The sequence below is a fragment of the Notothenia coriiceps genome, unplaced genomic scaffold, assembly GCF_000735185.1.
Source record: "Notothenia coriiceps isolate Sejong01 unplaced genomic scaffold, NC01 NC01_scaffold00011594, whole genome shotgun sequence".
Classification (NCBI taxonomy): domain Eukaryota; kingdom Metazoa; phylum Chordata; class Actinopteri; order Perciformes; family Nototheniidae; genus Notothenia; species Notothenia coriiceps.
In genome coordinates, this window is record NW_011344295.1 from 207,925 (window position 1) to 230,586 (window position 22,662).

Genomic DNA, 22,662 nt, shown 5'->3' on the forward strand with positions numbered 1-22,662 from the left:
GTGCAGCTCTGGAGAGTATAAACAACTTCTCTTCAGAATGTCGTCAGGATATTTTACATGAAATTTTACAAAGCATGTTTAGGTTAGTTCATCTGGGAATTGTTGTTCAATTTGTGTGGGTTCCAGCGCATGTGGGTATTAGAGGGAATGAAGTCGTGGATCAACTGGCAAAATGTGGTTTGAAAGCAAACCAGATTGATATTATGGTACCCATCAGTAGAGCAGAAGTCAAATCTCTTACAAAAGTGGTTATCAAGCAACAATGGCAAAAACTATGGGACAGTAACACCAAAGGAAGACATTTATATCAGATACAAAGGGAAGTAGGAACAGGAAGCACTTGGGGGAGTAGTAGTAGTAGTAGTAGTAGTAGTAGTAGTAGTAGTAGTAGTAGTAGTAGTAGAAGAGAGCAGAGCATTAACAGCAGGATAAAATTGGGACACTCTGGACTAAACTCATCACTGCATCTGATTGGAAAACATCCAAATGGCAATTGTGATGGTTGCCAACAACCAGAGACAATACATCATGTATTTTTTAGCTGCCCGGATTATAACAGACAAAGATTCATTCTGAAAACTGCACTGGAACAACTCAACATCAAGGACATGGATTTCAAGGCAATATTTGAAAGTAAATCAAGAAATGAAGCAAACAAGCTGATCTTCAAATTCCTCAAAAGCACTGGTCTGAGGACAAGGATTTAGTATGAACATTCAATAACTAAACAGTAGGTGGCGATATATGCTCCAAGTGGAAGCGATTCGCCATTAAAGAAAAGAAGAAGAAGAAGGTCGCTCTCTCCTTCTCCCCTGGCTGGATGTGTACAGCGTGGTGTCCATGTCTCCAGTATATATTTTTGTATCTAGATTTGTTTTGCAAGTTGGCTGGTGAGCCCTTTTTATTTTTGTTNCCCACATTGTATTATGTGCATTAAAATCACCACACCATATTATTTCATTTCCTTGGCAAAGACTGTCTAATTCCTCTATTTTGAGTTTATTACATGGATTATAAAAATTCAGGACACTAATTTTCCTTTTATTAATCCAAACTTCTACACCCACTATTTCTAAATCATGACTGTTCTTAAATGTTAGCCTACTATAAGACATGTCCTCTCTGATAAAGATTGCACATCCCCCTCCCTGGCCATAATTTCCATCTTGTATTATAGCAGTATATCCCCCAATTATGAAGTCCAAATGAGTCTTCAGCCATGTTTCTTGAATACAAATAACGTCTGGCAGACGTTATTTGTATTCAAGAAACATGGCTGAAGACTCATTTGGACTTCATAATTGGGGGATATACTGCTATAATACAAGATGGAAATTATGGCCAGGNCGCGTATAAATTAAAGTAAAGAACCGGTTTCTGAGCAGATTGAGGAGATAAGCCCTCCACAAGGATAGATGTACCTAATATTGGTTTTAAGTCCTGTCCGGGCCCGGCGCGTGCGCCGATTAAAGAAAAGATTAATTAGGTTTGACAGATGTGGGTGTGATAAGAGATTTAGTACCTGACAAAGGAATTTTCTCGAATGATATTCTGTATTGAAGAGACTATTTCTTACGTGTAGGTGGAGGGGACCGGTGATTTTAATGCACATAATACAATGTGGGGAGGGGATCAACAGATTACAACGGACAGGTGGTGGAGGATTTAATGGAGACAAAGAAATTAGTTTGTTTAAATAATGGGCAAGGTACAAGGATCAATTTTAGAGATGGAACAGCGTCTGCGAGAGACCTAACTCTTGTAACAAGTGAATTAGCTTCTGGTAGCAGTTGGGAAGTATTGGCNAATCTGTGAATCATCATTATTGGTGGCTAGCATTTCATGTATCATTTCAACGGTTATATCCTTTATCCCCAAAAATTCACCTGCTGCTTCCACTATTGATTTCAGTCTTGACCTCTTTTTTGTTTGTTGTAAAGCAACATTCACCACTTTTCCAATAAAGGCCACAAATTTGTACTTATTAACAATCAATGCATCCTCCGCAGCACTATGTTCCCCACCACAGTTACAACATTTCACCTTAGCACCTGCAGTACAACTACCATATTCATGTTCCCCCGCACATGTTGGACACCTGGGCTTAGTTGCTTTGCACTTGTCTGCCACATGCCCAAACCTTTCGCATTTAAAGCACCGCAGAGGTTTAGGGATGAATTCTCTTACTGGAAAGCTCATGCAACCGATCATTATCTTCTGTTGAATTGTTTCTTCAAACTGAAGAAGAACAGACAAACTATCCACTATCTTACTCTGATACCTAGTAGGAAGACGCTTAACTACAGTCACTTTTCCCCCTTTAAATTTCCTTTTTGAGTTCTTCTATGCCAATTTCTATGGGAACTCCACTGATAACTCCAAGTATTTTCCGATTTGCTCCAGGAACATGGCATTTAATTCGAACTTCATTCAGGGTCTTCATTTTCAGTAACTTTTCCTGTTGTTTTGCATTAATCAATTCAACCAACATCCGTCCTTTGCTCAGAAATCTTGCTTGTTTTATCGATCCAATTTCTTTGTGAATTGCTTTAGTCAGGGCCACTGGATGTAACTTAGCTGTGGATTGCTCACCAAACTCCACAATCACTTTCCACTCTTCATTCTCAATCCTTTTCTTTACTTTCTTCAATTCATTCTGCGAATCAGATTCACTAAGACTGTCACTTGACATGTCTATCTTCTTTCTTGAAGTCTTTTTCCTTACTTCATTCCATCCTCCTTCTCCTTCAGATGCACTTTCCATATCCTCCTCTCCAGGACTCAAAGACGCCATTCCACCAGCTGCTCTCAATCTCGCACTCACGTCAACGTTCACTCCAATCTCCGTCTACTCAGTCTCAGCACCCTGCACGACTGCGTCACCGATGTGCATCAGCCCTCTGGATTGAGAGGGCACTGCAGCCTTCCTCAGGTCCTTTAAGGAGGCCCTGATTGGGGATTGGGAGCACCTGGAGGAGAGGCTGCACTTGGAGACAATCAGGGAGAGAGAGAGAAACACACACAAAAGCACACACACACAGGCACCCACTGCGGCACGTAACAGAGATAATAAATGAATATATTCAACAAAAGTATCCGGTTCAGTTGCACCTGTCACATTCCCTGCAAATATTGTGTTAGTCAATTTTCTTTTCTACTCATATCAAAGTAGTCAGCATCAACTCAGTCCTGCAATTTTATGTGATCTGGTGCCTCAAAGTTCTAAGTTATAATTGTATATTGTGCTCACATGGGTCCATTAAAGAAATGAAGTTATGTTTTGACAAATTGCCTGAAACTGACTCGCATAGAGAAAGACCTGGCGAGTAATCCAGTAAAAAAGTACTGCAGGGTTTATGGGTCTCTATACAAAACATAATGATGCTGCTATCTGCATTTGACTGTTTTTGAATGTTAATATTGTGTTATAATGCAATATGAAACAAATGTATCCTGAAGAAACCTCTTAGAAAATAGTTTATTGGATAGTCATGTAGTGTAATTGCTGAAACTATTTTGAATTCGTTTTTCAGCTGTAATATGTGTAATGTTTCATAATAAACAGAATTATATTATACAAAAGTTAAATTAGAAAATATTTATTTTTTAAAACTTTTTTTTCTTCTAAATGATAAAATAATTGCTTGGATTAGGATTCTTTTGTTCTCTATGGTCTCTTTTACTGATATAAAATAGGTTATATATAGAAATAATCAAATGTAGATAGCTTCAGTCCTAACCGAAATTATGTTTTAGCTCCTTCTTAAAAAGGGGTTCCGCCCCTTCAGTGTTTATCCTTGAGGCTGTGTTTACTGTGAAAGACACAGCGGTAAATTAGGGATTCTGTCCCCGGTTCTCACGTACATCGTCCCAGCAGCACGTCCAGCTCTCGGCGCCTCTAAATCTTAATTTCTCTCCCAAATATGGACCAGGAATGTCCAGGATGACGTCGCCTGTCCGGGGAATGCGGGTTTGTAACCACATTTATTTAACTACGCCTTCTTCCAGTCTGAGGTCCTGGTAGGCATTACACAGGAAGAGTGGTGTAGGAAAAAGAAACGGGACGCCCTCCTCCTCGTCCTCCTCCTCCTCTTCCTCTTCTCTTGGCGGATAACGGTGTTCAAGAAGTTATTCAGGACCGACGCAGACAATAGCCCCGAGACTGTAGTCCATGTTGCGGCTTTGATACGCGTCCATCACTACTTATTAATGCTGTCTGCGTCCGTGTTGTGTCACACAAAGAGGAAAACGCTAGGCTGAAATCATATCATGGACGATTTGGGTAAGTATTACTGCGATTCTTCCTCCTCTACATGTTGGATATCTTGAGGGGATCTTTGGGAAGGGGTGGTGTGTCCAAACAGAGGAAATAAGGTCTCTTTGCATTCTGGTAATCATAGTGGAGGAGAATTTCCTTTTCGGTCCACAGGGACATGTATGGGTCTGCAGTGTAAAGGGGATTTATTGACTCCCTTAACATTTTAATACAGATAAAAGCAATTTGAGCTATCTTACAACTTCAATGTCAAAAATATGTTTTTTCCCCTTAATCTGATAATACCTATTGTGGAGGTGATTCTCTATCCTCTGAGATTTAAAACTATGTTTTGTTTTTGCATTATTGTGTTTACCTTTCCAAGCAAACATTCACAAATACTCACACAGGTACCACAAGAACTGGTACTACATTACTCTGTGACTGCCTGACCGCCATTGAGTGCTTTGTGCATGCCCTGCTAATTCAATATACTCTTTATAAATGAGATTAAAGGGGATTCACTGTGGGCTTTCCCATCCATTCATATTAACAAGCCATGGATGGAAAGAAGCCACATAATGTTCAACAGAGTATTTTGAAGATATCAAAGGGGGTTGTGTGTTCAGCGTCAGGAAGCATGATCTGTCTTTTTCTATTGATGTTATAAAATATGCACTCTTTTCTTGGAACAACATTATGAGAAGCTGACTGTGTGTGTGTCGGAAAGGCCCTGAAATAGCCCCGGGCCACTCTGCTATTTTCAAAAAAAGCCACAGAGTTCAATGAAAATAGAAAGGCCTTTCTCTTCCGCTGCCCATTTTGCTCTCATAGGAACTTTTTCTTTCTTGAAGTCCACTTCTGTATTAGGGGACTTATGCTTTACAAGCAACCCTGGAAGGAATGGCTAGATGCAGCCAAGCACATCTGGGCACATCTGGTTTGGATTGCACACAGAGAGGCCGAGCTAATGGGTGACTGGGTGAGCGTTAGTCAGGCGGTGGCCATGTTCGGGACGCTCAGTTTATCCTGTTGTCTAATAATGTTGAAGGTTTATGTATTGGATCTGGCGAGGCTTTTCGGTGAGATAGACCACTTGTTAGAGAGGCTATTAGCCAAGACAAACAAGTCGACAGGCAGCTCTAAATATGGTCATAATTCCCATTCAGAGAAGTTCAGCTCCTTATATGAGCAGTTCACTCTGTAAGTGTGTGTGTGTGCGTGTGTGAGAGAGAGAGAGAGAGAGAGAGGCACACAGCAGGGAGGAGGAGGGCGAGTAGTATATATGCACAAGTTTCTCACCACATGGCCGTACCAGAAGTGTGAATCATCTGTGGCAGAAGTGGCCGCAGGGATGAACTAATGCAGGGTCACCTGGTAATGTTCCTCATGTCTCACAACTGATTATCTCAGATGTTTAAAAAAAGTCTAGCCCACTAAATCAAACACCCAAAGGCAACCAGAGTAAAGGGGCTTATGTGTTCTTCAGCAAACACTTAATATTTTAAGCTTCTTATCAAAAGACAACACATTATAAAAACCTCCCAAACATGGCTTATTTTCCTTTCTGTTGAAGTTTAGTCCTGTTTTTGCTCTTGAAAGGATCTACCAGTAGATCAGTGGTTCCTAAACACAGGCTACTTCTGCAATTTCCAGGATGTATTTTCATTGTATATTACTAGGGCTGCAGCAAATTAATATTATTTCATTATCGATTGTTTGATTTATAAAATGTCAGAAAATAGTGGACCCCAGCTTCTCAAAGTCCAAGGTGATGAATGTCTTGTTCAGTCCGTCCAAAGCCATCATATATTCATTTGAATCCGATATCAAACAGCAGGAAAGATCCAAATATTTGAGAGGCTGAAAACATGATGAATGAAAAATGTGGCGATTAATTGATTTTCCATGTAGTTGGCAACTTTTTTCCTGTCAATGAACAACTCTATACTAATAACCAATAAACGACTGGTTTTGATAAGCTTTTTTCTTATCCAAAGTGAGTCTTAGAATTACCAAAATGGCGTAATGCGTGAATATTTGTTGAAAAGCAGGTTTTTTTTTAAGTGATAGATTAATGGTTGAACAATCCAATTTATGACACTGCAGCTGGTAATAGTGGGTAAACATGACAAAACCTCTCATATTCGTCCAAACAGCAGCCTCCTCTGTACAATTTACACTTAATAATAGTAAATATAGTAAATAGTAAATAGTAAACGTAATTAGTCATGTTCAGCTCTTTTTCTACAAACTCCAGCTTTGGCCTTCATTTGCACATACATGGACTTGTCAGCGCTGAATGATGTCATGCAGCGGCTAACCCTTGAGCAAGTTTAGCTTCTGGACAGCTTCCACTTGGAGTGGATTTAAATATCAGCTGCCAAACACTCTTCCTCCTCTGCTTCCTCTCCGAACTGGCATGTCTTTGATAAGTTTGTGTCTAATAACTTCGCTGTTTTGATGGATTATATCTGGATCGTGCCAAGTCTAACTGTCCTGTCCTCTGACTGATTATTGGTGTGTGGACGCTCGTTGTCCTCCATGTCATGTTATGCTGCTGCTGTATTATTGGTCACACAGGCTGTCTGTCTCTCCTTAGGAGTGCCTGAGCCACTTAACTACCCTCTCAGTCCTCGTATTGTTGTGTTTGGTACGTAACTGTCTCTGCACGCATTTGCATGTCTGTCATTGTGTCTGCCTGTACGCCATTTACTGATCCTCATCATCTGTCTATCATCCAGTGTGTCTCTGTCTGCACTGCATGTTTTTGAAATCTCTTTCTTTAATCATACCTCTTTCTAACTCTCTTTGGTGCTTCATAAACAAACTGATATCACGACCAGGGGTATTAAAAAAGATATAGAGATGAATTATGGGGAAGTTAATTGTCTTTGAAGGTACAATGATAAGGATAAAAATAGAAAAAAAACATTGTAAATCCCACACGATCACCACTACATGTGTGACGGTGTCTGTATCTGCAGAGACCCTGTAGCTGTCTTACTGTATATTCTTATTTGGCTGTGTTTCCCTTTTTTTAAATGGTAAGCTCGTATTCAAGAAAAGCTACAAAAATTTTGGGGGGGGAAAAAACAACTACAGTGAATCACCAAGCGGACAAAACAAAAGCACACTTATAGAACTCATTGTGCCTTCAATTTTCATTAAAGAGACAACCTGAAGCTAAACCAAATCATAAATCCTTCCACAATTCCATTCCACTCATGCGTTTTCATGTTATTTATGAGTTTCTTTCCCCCTCTCTTCCCCTCCAGATGCCCTCCTCGCTGACCTGGAGAACACCGGCTCTCCTCTCGCTCGGTGTCCGGTCCTGCTCACCTCGGACCCCCCACAAGATGCAGAGGCTGAGCCCCCGGAGTCTGAAGAGAATCGACCACCTCCCCCCGCCTACACACCACAGCAGGTACACAAGCAGGAAGTAATCAGTTTTCTAATTTCAGACTCAGATTTGAATTATGACCATGTTGTCCAAAGACTTTGACGTCTGGTGTCAAATCTTCTCTGTGAGTTCAAGCTGCTTCTTCTTCACTGAAAACCTGATTTATGTTTATTGGTTTTTCCTCTCAGACTGTTTCTGCTGCCATGAAGTCTTCCCAAAACTCCAACCCAGACAAATTATACAGGTAACTCCTTCTCTTATTTCCTTAACCTATTGACATGCTTTAATTAAGTCTTCTTACATCAAGTCTTCTTCTTACAGTTTAAAATCTCTAACTGAATAAGCAGAGTAATGCTTTACCTTGGAAAGGACACGTAGGAGGAATGTAAAATCAACAAATGCTGTGCCACTATTTATATTCTCATTAGTGTTATCTTAACAGTGCAGTCTTACAAACAGATTTGCGAGATCTTACAAAAGTAAACATTTTTAATACTTTTTTTACCAAACATTTTCATCTCCTACATCTCTTCTCTTGGCCACAGCAGATGTGTCTCCTACTATTCAGAATGAAAATGAATAAGTGTAGCGAAATGGCGAAACAGTCTGATTATCATTCTGCACATTTCTGTGAATAGAGAAAAGCTTTTTTACTATCAGAGAAACATTTAGTCATTCAAAGCTCTCTTTGTGTTTGGATGGGAAAATATCTGCCCAAAGCTGCAATAATTATAAATCACTTTTTTTCTACCTTTTTCTATTTTTAAGAAAGAATGTGTTTGGATGCTAAACATCTGTTATGGACAGATGAGGGTCTGCTGCTACATGACTAATGTCTGACTGGACAATGTTCAAGAGTCTCTCATGAGTCATGGCAAACTGACCATGGTAACACAAACCGCATTAGTGACTGGATGTTTCTTTATCTGTGTTAATGTTATTCTGTTTTTCCTTCCTTACAGCACAGTGTGCAAACCGCGCTCTCCGCGCACAGCAGACCCTCCGCCGGCCTTCTCCTCCTCCTCGCTGCTGGGAGGAGGTCTGAGTGAACTGGACCATCTGTTACAGGAGCTCAACGCCACGCAGTTCAACATCACAGGTCAGTGTGTGTGTGTGTGTGTGTGTGTGTGTGTGTGTGTGTGTGTGTGTGTGTGTGTGTGTGTGTGTGTGTGTGTGTGTGTGTGTGTGTGTGTGTGTGTGTGTGTGTGTGTGTGTGCGTGCGTGCGTGTGTGAGTGATTTACATCCCTGTGTTTATCTCTAAGGGAATCTTTCATTAATGTGGCTTTGTCTTCAGATGAGATCCTGGCCCAGTTCCCGTCTTCTAAGAAAGACGACAGAGACAAGATGAAGGATAAGATTATGTCCACCTCTTCCAGGTACCGGATGTAATCAATTTGATGTCAAATGTAATCTAATCTAGTCAATGCAGACTACTTACTAAAGAGTTTCCATATCAGGACAGCTGCACAAATGAGCGAAAGATAAACAAACACTGCTAATGTGCAATATACATTTTATTACAATTTTGTTTCCATTATCACTGGCTGCTACTTCACCACCTTTTCACGTTCACTGACTTAATAATAATGCTGCTTATTTCATTTTTAAGAATGTCTGCTTGCCTCTTTATTCAATATGTTAGTCTACTTGTGTTATTGAGTCTTTTATGTTCACTGTTTCTTCTGCGGGACAAATAAAGGATTTCTGAGAAAGTTTAAATCAATTCAAAGTGTGCTACCCTACCATTTTTAACATCTTGATTAAAAAGTTTGTTTCTTAATTTTAACCAAATATAATCCATAACAACTGAAAGTGTCTTGGTGATATTTAAAAGCAGGTCTGTTTTGTGTACTCAAACATCCGTCAACAACCATGTTTACTAGGTCCCACTCTGTTGAATTCAAGCCAGTATGTTAAACAAGACAAGATGAAATAGTGTGTTTGTTAGTTTACCAAAACAAGAATTGTCTTTTGCTCTTTTCTAGCTCTGCCAAGCCTTCAGCAACATCAGCCACACTGGAGCTGGACAAGCTGATGGCCTCTCTGTCCGACTTCAGAGTGCAGAGCACAGTGAGCGACCTCACAACACACACACACTGATTCATGTTGGGGTCATGAAGACGTTCGCTTGACTTTGGGATGACTTCACTTTGCTGTGCGGTCGCAGCACATAAATCACCGGATAGAGCCCGAGGATACAAATTAGTCAGCATAAGAGATATCTCTGAAGTCTTTTGATATGGTACATCATCTGATATTCAGTGAGTCAGTGTGCTAGCACGAGAGCATATGAAGTGGTTCTGTAGTTTTAAGTGTGTTTGGTTCCAGCTGTGTGTTATAAACAAGCGAGAGCACAAGGCTGGGGGAACATTGAAAACCCAGTGTTTTGAAAAAGGAGCATTTCTCCATTGGATATACTTTACTGTTGTGTTCCCAGATGTTGGTATGTACCTGGATTAGCCGTGCTAACTTTGTGGTTCTAGGCATGGCATGTCAGGCCACTCATTCATACGGAGATATTTCAAAACCTGCACTACACACAAATTAAATAGTTTATGACCAAATGCCAGGGAAATGTTTGAAATTTACATCAATTGCAATGTCAGTATGCAACACTTTGTTTCCATGTCCTTCTTCCTCTTTTCCCAAACTCACTACATAAACAGTCACTGCTTTATTCCTATTAGTTTCAAACTAACTTCAGATTGATATAAACTCTTGCTAAATCTCAAAGACAGATGTGCCATGCATAATTTTCCTTTGTCTGTGTTTCCAGCCAGCTGCACCCGTCACTCCAGTGGTGACAGCCCCGCAGCAGCCCACCCCCCCGCCGCAGGCCTCGTCCGGCGGCTCGTTGGACAGCATGCTGGGCCTGCTTCAGTCAGACCTGACCCGACAGGGGGTTCAAACATCCTCCAAAGGAAACTGTTCGGCTTGTCAGAAGCCAGTAGTAGGACAGGTGAGCTCTTAGAATATAGTCATAGATGTATAAAACTGTATTGAGCTCCCGAGAACTCATTTATATACATTTTTCATAATTATAAACCACAAAAGGTTAATTACTTGTGTCTGTTTACTCGTGCAGGTGGTCACAGCTCTTGGGAAGGTGTGGCACCCGGAGCACTTTGTGTGCACCGAGTGTGAGACAGAGTTAGGCAGTCGCAACTTCTTTGAAAAGGACGGGCGGCCGTACTGCGAGTCGGACTACTTCACGCTCTTCTCCCCTCACTGTGCGCAATGCAACAAGCCTATTCTAAATGTGAGTGACTTAGTTGTGGATGTCCCTTCACTTAAAGACTTTTTCGACACTGGCAAATTACTACCTCAACCCACCTTAAGTAACTTTTCAATCCTTTTGTCAGAAAATGGTCACCGCTCTGGATAAGAACTGGCACCCGGAGTGTTTCTGCTGTGTGAAGTGCAGCCGGGCGTTTGGAGAGGAAGGTAATGGGCGGCACACACTGTTTCCTGTCTGGGTTTAACACACAACTGTTGACAGTGAAGTTTATACAATTCATACTTACGTACAACCCTTAAAAGCTCTGCACATTGTGTGTTTTACGGTTGCAATCTGTTCCAGAGTTTGTGAAAGCTAGAAATCAGTTTGCATTGATTAACTTTATGACCCTGGGAGCTCTGTTACCTTCTTTTAAACAGCTGTTAACCTCTCTAAAAAAACACTAAATTACCATGGTTTTCAAAGGAGGGTTCATGTTCTGTTGTAAATGCAGTTACAGTCTGCCAACAATTCCGGAAAAACACTGAGTCTTTGGCAGAACATGTCCAAATTCAAAGCAGAACAAGCTTTGAGATACCATCAGCCTTTAGAAACTCACATCAATAAAACCATAAACCATTAAAGACGGATTAAAGTATACCACAGGCCAGAGTCACCTTGGAAACGTTCTGATGTTTTCTTCCGAGCTTCATCCGGTTCATTTAACATTTATCAACTTGAGCTGTGTAAAACTTTGACCACATCTCCTGCAGGTTTCCATGACCGTGAGGGCCAGCAGTATTGCCAGCAGTGCTTCTTGACTCTGTTTGCGTCCCGCTGTCAAGGCTGCAGCCAGCCCATCCTGGAAAACTACATCTCAGCCCTCAACTCTCTCTGGCACCCGCAGTGCTTCGTTTGTAGGGTGAGTGTTTCTCTGTGGGGGGGAGCCATGATGTCCGCTGCATTTAGAAAGAGATTGTTACCTGGTGTTACGGGTTTAGCTGTTAAAGACTTCATCTGACAAAGAGACAGGTTGAATTTAAAGGTACGCTGTGGAGTTTATATTGGGTCTGTATCTTTGAAATCTTATAAATGTGTTAAATGTATTTTCAAAACTCTGCGTGCAAAATGTAAATCCACCTGTGTGGAATTGAGATCCACAAATTACTTTTTGATTCACAAATAAAAACAGTTTTCACAAATTCCTTTCCAAAAGTCATATATTCTAGAAATGTAATCATAAATGTGTTTCATTTACCTGTAAATCAATTTCATGTATTCACAGATTTTTTGTTAGTGTCTTTACTTTACTACGTACGGATTGATGATATGTTCACAGAAACAATATGAGTCAATCTCCTTGTTCTTCCCTCATTAAACATTGGCAATTCTGTTTTTTTTTTCCATTTTGAAACCTTCTGATGTGTAACCGTGTGGGCAGGGCGTTCCTAAAACCGAAAAAACTAAAAAAAAACTAAAAATAAGTTTGAATTATGTCATGAGAAAGTTGTAATATCCCCTGCCAGATGTGTAATTACAGTTCGGTGAGTCAGCGCTCTTCACTGTGACTGACTTTGCGTTTCTCCTCTTCTTCAGGAGTGCTACTGCCCCTTCGTCAACGGCAGCTTCTTCGAACACGAGGGTCAGCCGCTGTGCGAGGCCCACTACCACCAGTCCCGCGGCAGCATGTGTCAGGCCTGCCAGCAGCCGATCCTGGGCCGCTGCGTCACCGCCATGGGGGCCAAATTTCACCCCCACCACCTTGTGTGTCACTTCTGCCTGAAACCCCTGAGCAAAGGCTGCTTCAAGGAGCAGGAGAATAAGCCCTACTGCCACCCCTGCTTCATCAAACTCTTTGGTTGAGGACGCTCTGCCTCCCCCTCCTCCTCTGGGACAAGAGTTCTCAATTAGTTTGTTTTTTACCGCGGGAATGAGGGTGGAGCTGGTCTCTTTATTGGTTTTTAGAATATAACTTTGATAGAGGGAAGGGAATAAAAATGAGAAGCTTCCAACCCAATACATTTCTGTTCATTTCACAATTTAAAAAAAGGACTGCATTTTGACTGGCAGGGTGAAATGTAAGTCTAGCATTAGTTAGACAGATTTAAAAGTACGCCAAATGATTTTGTCATGTATGTAAATTATTACATACCGTGTTGATTCAAATTGAATATTGAAAAATTGAAATCTTTTGCCAAAGGTAGAAATGAAACAGTATATTAAGAGCAAATGTATTGTTTCAGTGAAGGACTTGTACTGTTGAGCGAAAAGAAAATCCCCTTTAATATATTTGCTTTATATTGCAAAAAGTATAAAGTGCCACTGCTATTGCATTTATATATTGTACGCTGACTGCTTTATGCTGTATGTTTTTTGTAAACTCTTATATGTTCAATGTCAGATATTTTTTGCATTATTATTTCACTATTGCTCTATGCAATTTGCCAAAAACTATTCCAAAGAATGAAATAAAGGAGAACACAACTTGTTATAATCTGCTTCATGGGTGAATTAATCTTTATAACCGAAGAAGGGTAATTCCAAGGCCACAAAAAAAAAATCAAAGAACTGTGTATTTTGTGGAAAGTACATCTAAAATGTATTGTATCTATTTTACAAACAACATGATATAACGTATTTTCTGGTAAGTCAAACAGGGCACATTAGGAGTATTACTAAGTCTATTAAGAACAGAAAAAACGTTAGCGTAATCAGATGTAAAATATTTGAAAAAATAAAATAGATTAAAATAAGATAATTGCATGTTTATATATGCACAACACTAGAGACGAACATTCACACTGATGCAAATGACAGTATTTAATGTCGAGAAGAGTTGTAATGTAATAAGTTGACACATTTCCATTTAAATTGTACGTTTTTATCAATGTATATTACTGCATATTCTTGAATCTTTGATGAATTATGCTTTTTTTAAAAGAATGACTTCATATTCAATAGGGGATGTATCTTAAGACATTTTGTTCTATCTATCAATCTACTGTTCTTTTTATAACGCATCTAAATGAACCAAAATAAACCAAAAATGCTGCAGTAATACACGTTGACCACTAGATGTACCTGTTCACCCATCGCTTTGAGTATTACTGTTTTTAAAATCATTGCCTGCATCCTGAATGTGTCCATATATTCAAAATAAACAGTCAAATTAATGTAAACTCTTTAACAAATGTATAACCACATTTGATATCCATAAACAGTAAGCATACAGTAGGTTTGAGATGATAGTTAAGTGTGCTGCGCGCCTCTGAAGCTTGCACAGGTGAGTTCGTTTACAGTTAATGAGCCTTGCGCGTATGACAAGAGAAACCAGGTAACTTGCAGCAGGAAGAAAGTCACCGTGAACCGTCGGCGTAAAAAACAAACAAACAAAAAGACACAATGAGTGATTCAGAACAGCAACAAGTAAGTCCGTATCATTAGACTGCTTTCAATTAGTTAATATTGTTGTTGTGTCAATTTGGGGCGAACATGGCATGCTAACAAGCTAGTCAGGTGGTCAGCATGCTCATTAGCATATTGGTCGTTTTTACCACCATTGCTGGCAAAATGTGCAAACATTTGGAAATGAAAGCACATTTTATAGCCTGAAGTTGCATTTCCGGCTTGTTTTTGAACGCTTCTCTTCATGTTGCTGCTTTGTAGTCATGTATGTTTTAATCCCACAGGAGGCTGAGAAGGAGTCCCAGCCTCAGTGGCCTGAGAATGGAGGAGAGTGGAGTGATGAAGAGGATGGGACCAACATGGACTGTGGGCTCCTGCAAGCCATGGCTGAGGAAGATGAGGCGATAAACGTCCACAATGAGGAGACGTTTGGAATGGGTGTGTAGATGTGTTTCTCTTTGTCCATTAGTTCCAAGCTAGGTACACAAGTAATCCTATCTTTCCTTAGATAGAGCAACAGCCCTGTTAGCTCAACAGGCTGCTGGCTCCAGCTTCATGCCCAGCTTACTTTCTCTTATATTTCTGAGGCTTAACCCTTAGATGCACGAGTGACTGGAACCTACACTCTTCCATAAGTGGGTCTAAAAGGACCCGTATTAGAGTAATATGTGTTTTTATGCCATTTTTGTCATTTTGGTTAAGAAAAATCACTTGTATTATATTTTGGTTCACACTAGAAACATTTTATATTTAATTTTTCACAATTTACCCCCCCCCCCAATCAATCCATGCCGGTTGATCAAGTTTGATAGTCCTATACCCCCCACCCTAACCTTCTCTTATATTGTAAAGTGATTTTGAGTCCTTGAAAAGCCCTATACAAATATTATGTATTATTATTATTATTATTATTATTATTATTATACTGAGAGGTATCAGATCTTGCTGTGTAAAATAATCTTCCTGAGAGGTGTCACTTGTGATGTAGTCTGTGTGGTCCACAGTGAATGTATTCCTGACAGCCACAGGTGATACGAATCAAAGGTTCCCATAGGATCCCATAGAAAATGCATGCGGGACATTTTTGACCCACTTATGGAAGCTTGGGGTAGTAATACAAAAACTACAATTTCTTAAAATGTACATTTTAAAATGTGAATGGCATGATATCCAAAACATGTTTTTTGAGGAATAGCTGGAATATGAAATGATAAAAAAATGTAATTTTACAAAGATACTTCAAGAAAACCACCTCACCGGGTCCAAAAAGACCCACTTATGCATCTAAGGGTTGCACACTCCCATCTTCTGCCAAAAAGTATCAATTGGGGTTTTAGTGTGTAGGGATGAAATCTTCACTCGCAGTCTTTCTACATGTGTCTGAATCAGATCTGGATGCCACAGAGGACCCCAGCCTCGATGTGCGTCAGTTTGGAGAGCCGCTGCCCCCACCACCTCCACCTCCACCAGACCCCAAACCCTCACCCCGCAGAAGCCCCCCCTCCCCTCCCAGACAGAGACCACAATATTTCTCCCGGGCTCCTCCAGCGCAGCGCGGCAGATGCAGGGCGCTGAGAGGAGGGCTGGGCAGGGGGCAGATGTTTGAAGACCCCGCTGTGATGAGGACAGTGGAGGGGAGACCCAGCATCAAGGTGATTCAGATACATTCATTTATTATATGAGATTTTAAAGCTTAACTACATTTCTTTTTTTCTGCTTTTTAAGACTCTTGACAGTGCCATAGTGGACCTCGGGAATACCATGTATCATAAAACCTTTGACGATGATGTAAGTGTCGCTTTTTTCATAAATAAAGCCTTTTTTGCTTTTATAGTGGGTAAACTGAAACAAACATAAATAAAACGCGGCACAAGACATGCGAGGGAACTACACTCAGACAAAACCAAAAGGAAAACACCAGCAACAATTGAAGGAAAGGGCGTATTGTTCGGTTTAGATTTGCTTTGTTCGTACCGCTAATGTTTCATTGCTTGATGTTTTTCGTTTTAGTTTATGTTACCATCTTCCACAAAGACTAGAAGAATCTCAGGATCAATACTTCAGGTTAGGATCACTAAAGAACACATTCTCTGTGGCAGTGAGTTACCTAAACAAACGCTTTTCTTATTTCATTCTGTTTCTTAGGACAGTGCTATCGTGTGTGTGATTGATGGCCACAGAGGGAGAGGGCAGCACCTGACCTCCAACTTCCGGGATGTGCCGTGTCCCGCCTCTTACTACAGGGGCCGGACAGGGGAGCTCGGAGGATCTTACTCCAGGAGCCCGTTTGACCTAAGAGGCCCCTCTCAGGTGGAGGATTACATTTAGCAGAGTAGTTCCACATTTCAGGGTTTTCCTTTTATTGCTATATTTTTGATGAGAGGACCAATACCACTCTGTTACTTGTCGACAGTCTTAATGCTAAGCGAACACATTGTTTGCTGAAGATTTAAATAATAACCCATTGTACTGTATCAATCTTCTTCTCTGAATATCTACAATCAATTAAATGCACTTTCTAAACTGTTTAGTATACCCAAACATGTCAAGTGTTCCTTCAATTAATAATGTTTTCTTGCAGATGCATACGTCCATGGTAGGAAGATCACCTATCTTCTCACGTCAGCCGTTAACCCCACGGCAACATTACAATCAGGTTTGTTCAATAATACATTGGCCCTATTTTGATGCGATAAAGGGCCAGTGTGTAGTACTTGGGAGGATCTACTCTCAGCCCTTTATCCTTAGGGTACAGGTCCTCTTCTTCGGGGTCTCCTATGTTGCTTCAATGAACCCCTATGTTTGTATAAAGGACAAACCAATCACTGGCTCTAAAGAAGGCCTTTTCATGTTTTTTATTTATTTGGCTTCAAAACAACATTGTGGATCCTGAAAGATACCACAGTTGTGTAAAGGGAGACCTTAATAGAGGGGTATTCAGTTGGTTGCAAAGCCAAAAAATTCACACAGTCAAAAAAACTAAATCAATAAAAAAAGGGGAAGTCTAGCAAACGTATTTACTATTTACAAAGAGTTGTTTGCATTTATCCGACGGATGTTTTTATTTTGTTCTGAAGCAGACGGGAGGCTTCATGAGCTGCCCCTCCACCCCAAAGATGATGCAACTTCGCTTCGGTGCCAACTCTCCGAGGCCGTCCGCCTTTTACAGCCCCGCGTCTAATCCGGTGCAGCATTTCAGGTGTGTCATGATCCCGTGTATCACACAGGGATGTTTGATTTGTTCCTGGAAATATTTGTCAGTGAAGTTAAAAGTACCACATATATTTATGACTTGGCAATCTTTTTTTAATTCCTCATAAGTATATAAATCTCTTCATTGGCCTGACATTCTGGATCCTATAAAATCCCTGGCATTGCTCCGTATTTACATGACACAGTTATAAGAGTTGATCTAAGGGATGCAGCTTTAAATCTCATAAACAAATCCTTCATGTAAAGGATAAATCAGGGAAAGGATTAATACATCTGAACCTAAAGTACTTTGGCATCAAAGGACATGACATATTGGTGAAGGCTATACAACCAGCCACGAAACAGGATAGTGGAAACATCTCATATAAAACTTGATGTGCATTTCCTATGTCTTCAAACTTTATGAACTGAGATCAATAAACAATGAATAAGCTTAGTTACTTGAACCAGAGCCACTATCAGATTAACCCTAAAACTGTGGAGTGTTAAACTAATCCACTGTGCTTTTTAATTTGATTATTTGACCCACAGATACCCCGGTCCCGTCACCATGCTCCACCCACAACATAGACGGCTTCTCAGTCAAAAACAACGTATTTTCCAAAGGTGAATATTCAAAGATTCCAAACCATTTTGTCGTGGCTTCCTTCCTTGTCTTTCCACCAAGCCACTAGACGCCTTAAACAGACCGTTCTAACTCGTTTCTTTCCTTTTAAATTACTCGCAGTTTGAAATGTTGCTTGGCCTCCGATGGTTTAGAAGATGTTGCGATGTGTTTGCTCAAAATAAAACAACAAACTTTTGCACATGCAACAAAGAAAATAGGCCTTTACAATATTCAAACCAAATAGGCAAACTCAAATAAAATAACAAACAACTTAGGTATTCTTTCTTTCTTGATAATCCTTATAAACTATTTAAAGGGTACTTGTACGGTTTGTGTGTACGGTACGGTTAAAAACTGTTCCTCGACGGCGTCTCTCAAACAGGTTGCCCATCACTGTGGCTTTAACACAGGCGCCGTGGGAATTGTAGTCCTTTATAGTGCCTTGACTACAGACGTCACAATTAGGTGGCCTTTCTTATAAAATCAAAAATACTGGCTCTAACACATTTCATATTCAGTATGTCACACAAAAGGGAAAGGCCTATTTCTAAAAACAATATGACCTCTGTAGAAAAACAGAGGACTGGGATCCTTACTGTAATCTCATGACGGCCAAAGAGAAGGAGTGGATCACCCGGCTGCAGATGATCCAGCTGCAGAGTGAGAATCCATACCATGAGGACTACTACTACCAGGTGGGAAATATTATCATTATTATTATTATTATTATTATTATTATTTCATTCGAGATCTTGCTCGTTTTTTTAAAGTGTTTTTTTTTTGTATCAGAAAAGCCAATTCTAGAGTGCATCGCCAAATACTTAAATAATTTCATAACTAGAAACTTTGAACTTTGTTTTAGGAGTACTACCGGCGAATAGAAGCTAAGATGGCAGAGGAAGAGCTGGGCACCAGGAGCAAGAGGGAGCCGCCTAAACTCACCACACCTTACATCACCAAAACTGATGTTTACGCACCAGGTTTATCCTCTATCTTCACCTTTTCATGTTATGAACTCATGTTATTGCATTTGTGTTGCCAGCCTGCATGTTGAGAAATGTCTACTCTAGGAACTCTTAGTGCTGAACATGTTTTTTTCTCCACCTGTTAAAGTGTGTTTCTCTTGCAGTGAAGCACTTTGAAGGCTCTTTGGGTCAGGTTGCTGTGTCCACGTGTTACTCTCCTCGCCGGGCCATCAGCGCAGTCAATGCAGTCCAAACTCAGGGCCCGCTCGAGGTGACTGTGTTTATGAGAAACATTTGTCCTATTTTGAAATGTATGTATCTGCTGTTCCTAATACTGAGGCATATTTCCTCATTACAGGAAATGAAAGACATCAAGCAGCAGCGGTTAGAGGTCCTCAGTAAAATAGAAAAGGTACCTGCTGCTGATTACCTGTTTTGATTCAGGTAGATGTATTTTATTCACCTTCTCAAACAGCCGCTCACACCTGTTCTGCCCTGCAGTTGTTCATGGTTCTGTTGGAGGTGGAGGAGGCAGAGAGGATGAAAACCCCCCTCTTGTCTGAAGCAGAAGAAAGGAAGATCATGGAGAAGTCCCAGGGCAAAGTGGAGCACATCTACTCCCAGCTGCAACATCACAGCACCCTGTGAGTTGTACACACCCTGCCTCCAGGGGTAGATCACTGAGAAGTGATGCATTTGGGTTGAAGTGATATTCATTTACTTCGTTTTCTCACCTTTTTTTAATGAAGCTATTACTTTTTGAGTTTGTATAATTTTGATGGATGTTACATTTGGTCAATGATTTTTCTCAAATGTTTCGATGCAGAGATTCACGAGTGGAGTTTCTTCCTTTCCTGCTGGTCTCAAAAGGCAAAAGGCTCCTCGCCCGTCTGCTCCCGTTCCTGAAAAATAATGCTGCTCTGAAAATCTTGAGCATAGTGACCTCTAACCTTCCTGCACTGATGAGCAGAGATTCAGAAGAGGTAGGGGTTGGACTCACTTGACGTTGTGTGTTAAAAAAACGCCAACTTTTGATAATTATGTTTCGAGCTTAGTTCAAAAGGTCAGGAATAATCTTCCATTCTCAAAACCTTAAAACAATATACATTTCAGGCCCTTCCAGTGCTCTACCCTCCTCTTCGCAAAGTGATTGGAGGCCTGGCGTTCAGTCAGCTGATCGGCGTCCTCAAAGAGCTGACGACATACGAGTCTCTGACGCTGGCATGTCAGAACAAGGTCTGAGCTTTCTGTTGCTCTTTGGCTTTTATTTAATGTCACTTTTGCATCAATGTTTTGTGACCTTTTGTCCTTTCAGTTTGGACTGTCCTTGCTGTACGCTCTCCTGTCCCAAGGAGAGAAGCTGCTGTCCTCAGGCATTCCTCTAGAGCCCAGCATCGGCGACTTTGAGACATGGTGGGGCTTTTAAAGCCTTTATTCTGTGATGAATCATTTTAACATTCTCATACAATATTGACCTTTAGGATTGACCCCTCTTAGTTGATTAGTCTGCTAATTGGATGTTTTGTCTTAGTTACAAAAGTATTTGAGGCGTTGTTCTTATTCTGAATGATATCTTTTAGTTAATACAATATTCCAATGGATGTTTTTGCGTGATTATTCAAGGATTTTATTGTCATGTGTGCATAGCTGTAGTTATGACAATGAACATCTTTGGTCACAGGCTCCTCCAACAGTGCAACACAATACAATAGTACAAGTAAATAAAATAAAATGGAATATAATAGAAACAGAATATGACGCTGAAACTGTGCAGAATAGTCTATATACAGTAATTGCAATATTGATATATATGTGAGTGGCAAACAGATGAATGTTATGTTTGTTCTTTCAAAAGTTCAGGTGTGTAACCTTCTTATGGCCTGTGGGATGAAACTGTCCCTATTAGTGGAAGAACTCCATTTTACAGGTCATTTGATTAACTCGACAAAATCATGAGCCCTAAAGACATTTAGTGTCCCTTTTTTATCTATCAGGACGGACACAATCTTCCAGGTGGCGGGACAGCTGTCCGAGTCTTCTCTGGTGGAGCCGCTGCTCATGCCCTCCAACCTGCTGACCCTCTTCTGCCGTTACCTGGACAAGCGCACTGTGTACCAGCTGAAAAGCAACATGGAGTAAGTCCCTTCTTTACATGTTTTGATACAAAAGCAGTATATATTCACATGGTATACAAATGCAATATTTATTCTTAAATGCAGACCAAAATATCATTGTAAAATATCTTTATCTAGGTCTGCTACTGGATACCTGGCTCTTGCATCTTAAGGTGGACGTGAGCTAAAGAGACGTTCAGCTAATGCCCAGGTTGTGATGAACACTAGAGTTATAGGAGAAGCAAAATGCTGAAAGACTCCTCAGCGTTTATTCACAAAAGAAGAATGTACAAAATGCTTTGATGCTTATATTTTTTCCTCCTCTTCCTTATCCCTTCACATTTTTGCACACCGTCTGTTTCCCCTTTTTATTTCCTTTGTCTGATCGTGTTACTTTCCTCTCTTTGGTCTCCAGTAGGTTACAGCATTGCAAGTTATTCTGAAGTCGCAAACCTGACTTTTCTTTTGTTTTAATAACAAATTGCCATCATTTCATGAGATGTGCCATATACTGAGCTGTTAACATTAACTAGCAGATGGAGCTGATTTCTTTATTTGTATTCTATCCGATCCCCGTTACATTCAGGACAGGAAACGTACTGAGATAAATGTGTTGGATTAGATATTGTGGTGACCAGGTTGAGGATTGTATAGTATTTAAGATTGTACAGCTGAACCTTTCTGTTCATTATTATTATTATAATAATAACTATGAAGGTAGTTGTCATAGCATAGTCCGTCAACGTAAGCAATGCAATTTTGATTTTTTTGTTAAAAAGGCATGCATTGTGTCCAAATGTATAGTGATACAAAATATGATGTATTTGATGTCATTTTTATTTATTATATTACTTTGGAAACCGTGATCATTTATATTGCACCCTTGGAGAGCACTTGCAACACAAATAAAAAAAATATCTTTAAAAATGAGCCACAGTTTTATCAAGTCTGCAGAACATTCAGAGCGCACTAACCATGGAGGACATTTGGAGTCCACGTCCTACAGTGGCGGGCCGTGCATTTCACACCTAGGCCTTCAGTGATGTCCTACACAGTCCTACCTGAATTATTCCACCTCTTAATACCATCATTATGACGCCATGGCTCTAGAAACTATACATTTAGACAGAAACGCAGTATAACCGGGCGTTGCATCACCTTAACATAGTCAAGTACAACAGAGTTATATTAATATTTCCGAAGCATTTATAATCAATATATCCGCATTTACAATTAAGAGTGTTAAACTACCAGCTTTAAGATCGCTTGGATACGGTCAAAACTTAAAAATAAAAGGGGCTTTTAAGGCATTAGTCTACAAAGTTTTATTAAGTCCACCAAACCAAGTTTGTTCACTAAACAGCGCATTGTCGCACCCAAAGCAGTTTCATTTAAGAAACGTGACGATAAAGACACAAACTATTCACTGAAAATAAAAGAAAACAAACAAATAATTTGCATTTGTTCATGAGGATATATTTG

At 40.2% G+C, this 22,662-nt stretch overlaps 2 protein-coding genes across 4 annotated transcripts; both read left to right on the top strand.

The window, feature by feature from the left end:
* The first annotated feature begins 3,851 nt into the window (after positions 1-3,851).
* On the top strand, positions 3,852-13,370 carry LOC104946785 (transforming growth factor beta-1-induced transcript 1 protein). 2 transcript variants are annotated; one of them, XM_010772669.1, is made up of 12 exons: positions 3,852-4,282; positions 6,858-6,908; positions 7,534-7,682; positions 7,847-7,902; positions 8,621-8,757; positions 8,954-9,035; positions 9,645-9,729; positions 10,436-10,618; positions 10,745-10,918; positions 11,022-11,103; positions 11,650-11,798; positions 12,473-13,370. In XM_010772669.1, the coding sequence occupies exons 1-12, from the start codon at positions 4,270-4,272 to the stop codon at positions 12,737-12,739; spliced, it is 1,428 nt and encodes a 475-aa protein (XP_010770971.1). In that variant the 5' UTR covers positions 3,852-4,269; the 3' UTR covers positions 12,740-13,370. The 2 variants fall into 2 exon arrangements, with proteins under 2 accessions (XP_010770971.1, XP_010770973.1); XM_010772671.1 differs by lacking the exon at positions 6,858-6,908 and having other exon boundaries at positions 3,859-4,282.
* Positions 13,371-14,194: 824 nt separating this feature from the next.
* On the top strand, positions 14,195-22,107 carry patl2 (PAT1 homolog 2). 2 transcript variants are annotated; one of them, XM_010772672.1, is made up of 19 exons: positions 14,195-14,302; positions 14,566-14,719; positions 15,671-15,933; positions 16,007-16,069; positions 16,292-16,345; positions 16,427-16,591; positions 16,863-16,937; positions 17,359-17,480; positions 18,026-18,100; positions 18,673-18,796; positions 18,964-19,081; positions 19,231-19,337; positions 19,425-19,478; positions 19,568-19,710; positions 19,893-20,049; positions 20,180-20,302; positions 20,382-20,479; positions 21,061-21,201; positions 21,319-22,107. In XM_010772672.1, the coding sequence occupies exons 1-19, from the start codon at positions 14,279-14,281 to the stop codon at positions 21,350-21,352; spliced, it is 2,094 nt and encodes a 697-aa protein (XP_010770974.1). In that variant the 5' UTR covers positions 14,195-14,278; the 3' UTR covers positions 21,353-22,107. The 2 variants fall into 2 exon arrangements, with proteins under 2 accessions (XP_010770974.1, XP_010770975.1); XM_010772673.1 differs by lacking the exon at positions 16,292-16,345.
* The last annotated feature ends 555 nt before the right edge of the window (positions 22,108-22,662 follow it).